The sequence below is a fragment of the Cyphomyrmex costatus genome, unplaced genomic scaffold, assembly GCF_001594065.2.
Source record: "Cyphomyrmex costatus isolate MS0001 unplaced genomic scaffold, Ccosl1.0 scaffold367, whole genome shotgun sequence".
Lineage (NCBI taxonomy): Eukaryota > Metazoa > Arthropoda > Insecta > Hymenoptera > Formicidae > Cyphomyrmex > Cyphomyrmex costatus.
This window is the reverse complement of record NW_017277851.1, coordinates 320,569-328,284: the sequence shown is the minus strand read 5'-3', so window position 1 is coordinate 328,284 and position 7,716 is coordinate 320,569. Positions and strand designations below refer to the sequence as shown.

Here is a 7,716-nt window from a genome sequence, read left to right as displayed (position 1 = left end):
ATGTCTGGAGAGGTGAACCAGGCGTTTGAAGTAATTTTCCTTTACTATTAATTCGTAAATTATGTGAATTTTTTTTAATATATAATCATAAATACATTTTTCATTGCATATTATCCAAAATTAATTCAACAGAATATATTTTTCTATGTATTTTCTATATTAAATATTTGAAAACATATTTTTTATCAATTCTCTTCTTAACTTTTATATTTATTCGTTCAATGTTATTAAAAAATAAAAGTTTATAATTTTTTATTAATAGGAAAATCAATTAGATATGTTAGAAGGTGGTCGAAAAAGTGAACCTCTTACATATCAGGTAAGCATATTGTTTTCATTTTATTATCATATTTGCAAAGGAATGTTTCTGTTTGAAATTCTCGACTGTTTATTTATAGTTTTAAGCATTCTTATAAGCAATTAGAGGTAATAGTCATATCATAAATGTATAATAGTACGCATTAAATTTGCCATACGAATAGAAAATTGAATAATTTGTTATTAATAAGTAATCATATAGTTAATAAGCAATTCCTAATAGTGACGTTAAAACAACATTAAATTTTTATCATCACATGATCAATTAGATGTCGTAAATCAGATTCTAAGAAACACCCGGAAACAACGTTGATAATATATCACACTCACACAAAACGTCATCCTTCTGATGTCTCTCTCATAAAATAAAACATGATTAATAAACGATTGATTAATAAAAACTATGATTCATGCTTTCAATGGTTCAACTATCATTTGATTTTTAGTCAAATTGATAAAATGTCGCTATAATATTGCAAAATTATTTTACAAGATTGAATTATTTTATAAAATATTGTCGGAATATTCTTAAAACGTCAATATAATGCTGTCATTATTATATTCATTAATTTCCTTTATACATAAATAAAGTATGTATATAATTACGTGTCGCACTAATAAGTGCATATAGAAGCCATATATAAATGATTATAACATATCAGAACTTCGGTTACATAAATTTTTGTTCTATTGGAAACTCGATTAAATTGTACTTGCGAGAAATGACATTATCTAGTGATAGTCCTCGAATATATCGGACCAGTTTCAAGAGATATGAAAACGTTTTAAAGTTTACTGAGATTTTTTTCTCTCAGTATAGTAACTTTACTAGCGTTAAAAATTTATATAATATAACATGCTATTAATTCAAAGTGACATTAACATATAGTATTGTTTTTACAGAATGCAAATTCATATCATAAAAAAAAATTTTTTTGGACGACCTACAGCAACGCAATCCATGCTTACCTTTCAAAACACCAAAGAGTTTTTAAAACATTTGGCTTAATAATTTTAAATCTTCTTTTCATAATCTATATAATCTTTGCGAGTATATATTGGAAAAATAAACGTAAGTTAATTTGTTTCCACAGAATTTTTAATCTTGACTAATTGATTGATAAAATAGTTAAATTTACAAAATTATATAACGATACCTTTTCTATTTCTTTTTTTTAAGAGAAAAATTGTGATTTTCAATGGTGCGACGGCTATGGTTTACTACTTATACTTACAGGACTAATTTATCTTGGTTTATTTTATTTTTTGATTGTTAAACGATATCTTAGCAAATATATCTTACAATGCTGCCGGCCAGCAACAAATACTTTGGAGCGCTTGCAAAATACCAAGTAAAAAATCAACATTATTTTTTATTCGAATATAATAGAAATTATTTATGAGCAATTTATGCACAACATTAAAATTTTCCAGATATGGAACACGTGGGGGAAGAATAGTAATTTATTTAATTATACTCATAGCCATCATTACTTTTCTTATTATTGACACCGCGGATTCAAGACACAGGCTAATTAGTATTCTTGGCGTTGTCGTTTTATTAGGATTAGGTTGGGTGTTTTCTAAACATCCGGGACAGGTAAGTAAATCTTGAAGTTATAAATCTGTAATTCCAATCATATCTATCATTCGTAAGTAGATTGAAAATGGATTTTTTTGGATACATTTTAATCACTTGAAGAAAATCTACAAGAGAATAATTAATTCATGGACTTTAAACGCATCTCAATAATTATGACATATATGCGAATGTTGTCGAAAAAAATTATTAATTAGAGGCATGTGGATAGGCGCCAATTCCGTTGGAATTAACTCACTTCATTAAATCGTATAATATACTTAATGTACGCGGATCTCTTGTTTATAATGTTTTTGTATTACGTATAATTTTCAAGATATATATATATATATAGTATTCTAGTTTTTTATGAAAGAAAATAAGAATTCGAATATTAAGTATAAATTATAACAAAACAGGTTCAAGCTCCAAGAATAAATCAATAGATTATATTATACAGAAATGTCGGTGAGTTCGCGCGGTAATTATTGAGCAAATTCATATATTGATAATTAATTACAAGATAATCACATACATTTCGATCACTAATGCCCGTTTCCACCAATTAGATTAATTTTAATCTTGGTTCAATTTGCTCTTCTTCTTTTTCTAGTTCTACAAATTAGAAAAAGGTCAACAGTAAGTTAAACCGAGATTAAAGTTTATCTACATTGATGGAATAAAGCTTAAGAGGACTTAAACCTGAGATGAAAATGTACACAATAATTTTGTAACAAATTATTAATATATAAATTTGCGCAACAATTATCGCGCGAGTTCATATCACTTGATCCTTTTAATGAAACATAAAATAATTCAGCTGTGTGCAGCTCCTCTTATTTTTTTCTAATTATTTTAACAATCTTGTTAAATATATATAGGTCAATTGGAAACCTGTCATTTGGGGATTGATTTTACAATTTATATTTGGACTTATTACACTTCGATGGCCTGTTGGTCGTAGTATTTTCCAATGTGTGTCTGCCAAAGTGACCACTTTCTTGGATTATGCTAAATCTGGCTCCAAGTTTGTATTCTCAGAAGATATAGTTAGCAAAGGAGTTTTTGCTTTTACCGTTAGTTAATTTGCTATAATTTATTTAGAAATGTAAAGCAATAAATTTTATCATTAGAAAATTTTACATTGTCACAAATTAGTATTAGTATTAGCACTATATATATTCTATTAGGTGCTGCCGGTGATTTTTTTCTTTAACTTTATGGTACAAATCATGTGCTATATTGGTGCGATGCAATGGATTATTATGAAATTAGGATGGGTTTTGCAAACCATAATGGGTACATCGCTGTGTGAGTCATTCGTTGCTGTTGCTAATCCTTTTATTGGAATGGTAATATTAGTATAGTATTTTAATAATTAAAGCAATAACACTAGTTTACAAAAAATGCTTTTTATTATTTTAAAGACAAGATGATTCTTATAAAATTTTAAATACTAAAAACGATAAACTCATCAACGTTCCAAAAAATTGAGATTTAACATGCAAAAAGAAATTTTTTTGCAATATTTGAAATGTTTTTATGAAAAGACACTTTAAGATAAAAGATACTGAAATTTAAAAAATTCATTTTAAAGGAGTTAAACAATATATTTATGATTTCTGATCAAAATTTTAAAATAATGTTTTTTTTTTTCGAAAAAATTTCAAATATTATAAAAAGTAATTTTTTCACATTAAATTGCACTTTGAAATGTGAATGAAATTTGGCTTATGGCACCAGTTTCAGCACGCAAAAATCTATAACATCTTGTCTAGTTCAAAATAATTTTGGCTGTAAACTTGTGTAATTTTTGTTTGTATTCTTGTAAAATATTTCTAGTCTCAATTTAAAGCTGATTTATTTTGCCTTTTAGTCCGAATCCCCTCTTCTAATTAAACCGTACCTCAATCAATTGACTTCCTCAGAGATGCACGCTGTATTAAGCTCGGGATTTTCCACGGTTTCTGGTCTCTGTTACATACATTTTATAAGTACATGTAGGCAACGTTAAATTTCCATTTATAATCAAATTTGTCTACCCATTGCAGGTACGGTACTAGCCGCTTATATATCATTTGGTGCTAAACCGGCTCATTTAATAACCGCTTCCATAATGTCTGCACCAACTTCTTTAGCCTATTCCAAGCTTTTTTATCCAGAAACTGAACAAAGTCTCACAAAATCCGATAATATCAAGCTTGAAAAATCGTAAGTGCTTCATAAATCCGACACTTTTACTTATCATTCAGCCTATTTATTCTAATAACTATGGTAAAAATTTGAATTGTAATTAGATCGGACAATAGTATTTTGGATGCCGCGACGAATGGTGCATTAGCTGCAATCCCAATAGTTTTGGGCATAATTGCAAATATCGTAGCTTTTGTTTCGTTTATTGCATTTATAAATGGAATACTCTCTTGGTTCGGTAGTCTGGTTGGTTACGAACAACTGAGTCTCGAGGTAAAAAGTTTTTTGAAGCTGACCTTTCCAGCTTCTAAAAATATATTTTTTAAGGCAAATTTTAGGATTGTAGTTTTGCAGATGATATTAGCAAAAGTTTTTATGCCACTAAGTTGGGTGATGGGCGTTCCTTGGGAACATTGCGAAGATGTAGGAATGCTGATAGGCTTGAAAACAATTATCAATGAATTAGTCGCATATCAAAGGATGGGTGAATTGATAAAGCAAGGTCGGATATACGGAAGATCGGAAGCGATAGCCACATACGCTATTTGCGGTTTCGCAAATCCAAGTTCGATTGGCATCCAGATTGGCGCGTATTCGTCTTTGGTGCCAGAAAAGAAAGAGCAAGTAATGAACGTCGTTGTGCGCGCCTTCGTTACTGGAAGCGCCGCCTGTTTTCTTACAGCTAGTATCGCCGGTAAAGTTGAAATCCTAATTCATAACATGACTGTTATGTTTCCTCATATTTCAGCTCCTTTACAGAAATCCAATTTAATACTAGCTAATTTAATACTGAAAAATAATGATTAATTATTTTTATTTCGAGCATCAAAACACTGAACAATAGTGCTTTATTCAAAATAAATAATTAATCTTCATCTTTCAGAATTAAAGTTCTATATTCTATCTTGTTGCATCAAACATTCATCTTTCACATTTTACAATATTTTATATTTGTTTCAGGTATATTATTCGATGATGCCTCAGTATTAATTCCCTCAAACAATATAACGACAATATCAAACGTCACTTCAACAACATTAACTTCGTTAATTTAAAAACATCATTAGAATTAGAAAATTATATTACAGTGATATTATACATATCGTATTAAGAGTTCGTATTTTAATCACATTTTTATTACTTTTTGAAAAAGAATGGCAGTAAGTACGCAAAAAAAAAAAAATAAAACTGTTCTTGCTGAGTAATCATAAGTAATGATACTTTAGATAAAGTAATAATAAAAGGAAACGCAAACAAATGTTACTATACCTTTTTTTCAGTATATAATATAATAAATTTTTATAAACGCTTCGAAATATAAGTTATAAATAATAGCGTACTATTCGAAATCATCAATCCTGGCTGGAAACAACGTTTAAACATAATAAAACTAATTCCGCGCGCAATAATGTATGCTAATCATAAAAATTAAAATGACAAAGTTACAATACATAATGTAGTATACTTATTGTACACGTGTGCCATTATTTGTACGTTATCAGTATGTACGATAATTGTATATACCTATACAAAGAATTACAAAGAAATACAAATCCCCCCTAAAAAATAAGCTCCTGCTTACTTATTACAGACTAATTAAGAATATTAAGTCTAAAATATTGCATAAATATCGCAATGCAGTAATATCACAATGTCTTGAAAATGTAGAATGATTGCGTGTAGTGCTTTGAGCCAAAAGTAGATGAACTATCATTTTTACTTCCTACGATCATTTATGGTAGAGCATGCAATTGGTAAGTTTCATAAATGATGTCAGTGCGGTTAAACACGTCGGCAGTCACCTCCAACATTTTGGGTAAAACATCTATATTCCGCTGAACATTTTCACCACAAACCTAAAAATTAAATGGATGTAAAATAACCTGTTCAAAGTATCAGCTACTTCATGGTGATGACTCCAAAATGATTTTGTTAATCCATTACAAGAAAATAAAATAAAAAATATATGAACCGACACTGGTTATAAATGTATATTTTTTAACAACTTATTTAGAATCGTACATTGTTATATAATCATAAATCATAGTATAATCATAAATTAAAAAATACACACTTATAACTAGTGTCGGTTCATATGGCAATTTTTTTAATTTTAAAAAATTTATTTTCTTGATTTATTCTACTGAGCCTTTTGATTATCTTATTTTTTTAAATCCATTACCTTTTTGAATAAAACCTCTCTACTAGGCATAGTGTACATTGCAACTATTGCAGCTTTCCTGATCATCCATGGATGATGCTTGGCCAAAGTTTTGTTATACGCATCTTGACAACAGGAAGTTGTTTTCTCAATGTCTGCGAGATCACCCAGTTGTTGTAAAAATTCTCTAATAAAATCTAGAAAGCCAAATAACACGAATCAGATGCAAATTTCTAAACAATATCAAGAGGTAAATGAAATTTCGTGATGTAATACCTAAGCCTCTATGAAGTCTTAATAAAGTACGTGCGCCATTGACAAATTCGGTTTTGTCTAAAAGTTTGTTTTCTCTTTCATATTCAATCATGGATTTGACAGTCGTATAATTCTGAGCGTCTTTATTTTTCAATTCAATCAAGACGTCTATCTTTTGTTTCAGATCAGAAGAGACAAAACTGAAGACACTGCCCATCAGCTGAAAAAATCTGTATGCGCACGTAGCACGTTACAAAATACAAATCTTATATAAATGTAATCTCAAATCTGTTATCACAGATTTTAATAAGAGATAATATAATTTGTTGAGTTAATGGAGCAAATACGAAATGATAAGAAAAAATTTTAATCTATTAATAATATCAAAGAATTACAGTTTTTATATATGACATTATTTGTTACATATATTTAATTAAAACTTTTAGTTATCTATTAAATTTTAGATAAGGGAAATATAAGATGATATATATAATGTACATAATTTTAATACAATATTATAAAAAAAATTACTTAATCGAGTTATTGCTTTCAATTATTTGTTTTACTTTGATATGTTGCAAAGATGTCTTAGTTTGCTCATCAAACGTCAATCGTAATAAATCAGATAACTTATCGTTTGACATCTGTGCACGATAAGGTTATATGTTCGTAATAAAAATCAAGTCAAGAATCCAACTTACTTATGTAATTCGTTGTAGGCCTCCAGATATGCTTTTAAATCAATATCGTCATTTTCTACGAGTGCTTGATCAAAATGATCGTGTACCGTTCGCAAGTCGAAGAAACTTAATTCTGGCCCCTCCGCCATCGTAGGAATTATTGCATTCAACTGCATTCAACCAAGCACTGCCAAGCACTCAACTCAAGCAATATAAGCTACCTCTTGAAAAAATTACAACAAGCGCCACCTGTCACAAGACTTGTATCTGAGCGAACTAAGTTAATAAGAAATGGGGATTTAAAATTTTCATATATTCGCAGATGCACATATAAATATACCCACGTGCACATAAATATGCTTAGGGTCTATTTTGTAACTCTAAGAAGATGCTGGATTTTCGCAAATTTTTTTTAGGCACGTGAAAGACCCACAAAGTAAAAAGAAAACTTTTTATTTTTTCATCTCATAGTTTTATATGTAAAAATTTCTAAACCAACAGAAATTCAAAAATATAGTAACCTTTCTAAA

The 7,716-nt window shown here is 28.8% G+C and overlaps 2 protein-coding genes across 2 annotated transcripts; one reads left to right on the top strand and one right to left on the bottom strand.

Annotated features, from left to right (window-relative positions):
* CNT2 (Concentrative nucleoside transporter 2) lies at positions 1 to 5,145 on the top strand. The gene is made up of 12 exons (XM_018543301.1): positions 1 to 30; positions 263 to 319; positions 1,222 to 1,390; positions 1,499 to 1,670; positions 1,753 to 1,918; positions 2,779 to 2,973; positions 3,088 to 3,249; positions 3,774 to 3,867; positions 3,949 to 4,108; positions 4,195 to 4,363; positions 4,445 to 4,784; positions 5,051 to 5,145. The coding sequence occupies exons 1-12, from the start codon at positions 1 to 3 to the stop codon at positions 5,143 to 5,145; spliced, it is 1,809 nt and encodes a 602-aa protein (XP_018398803.1).
* A 504-nt stretch (positions 5,146 to 5,649) lies between these two features.
* Positions 5,650 to 7,335, bottom strand: LOC108776647 (ceramide-1-phosphate transfer protein). The gene is made up of 4 exons (XM_018543325.1): positions 7,208 to 7,335; positions 6,528 to 6,736; positions 6,273 to 6,448; positions 5,650 to 5,946 (listed from the first exon to the last, which is right to left on the bottom strand). The coding sequence occupies exons 1-4, from the start codon at positions 7,333 to 7,335 to the stop codon at positions 5,824 to 5,826; spliced, it is 636 nt and encodes a 211-aa protein (XP_018398827.1). The 3' UTR covers positions 5,650 to 5,823.
* Between the last annotated feature and the right edge of the window lie 381 nt (positions 7,336 to 7,716).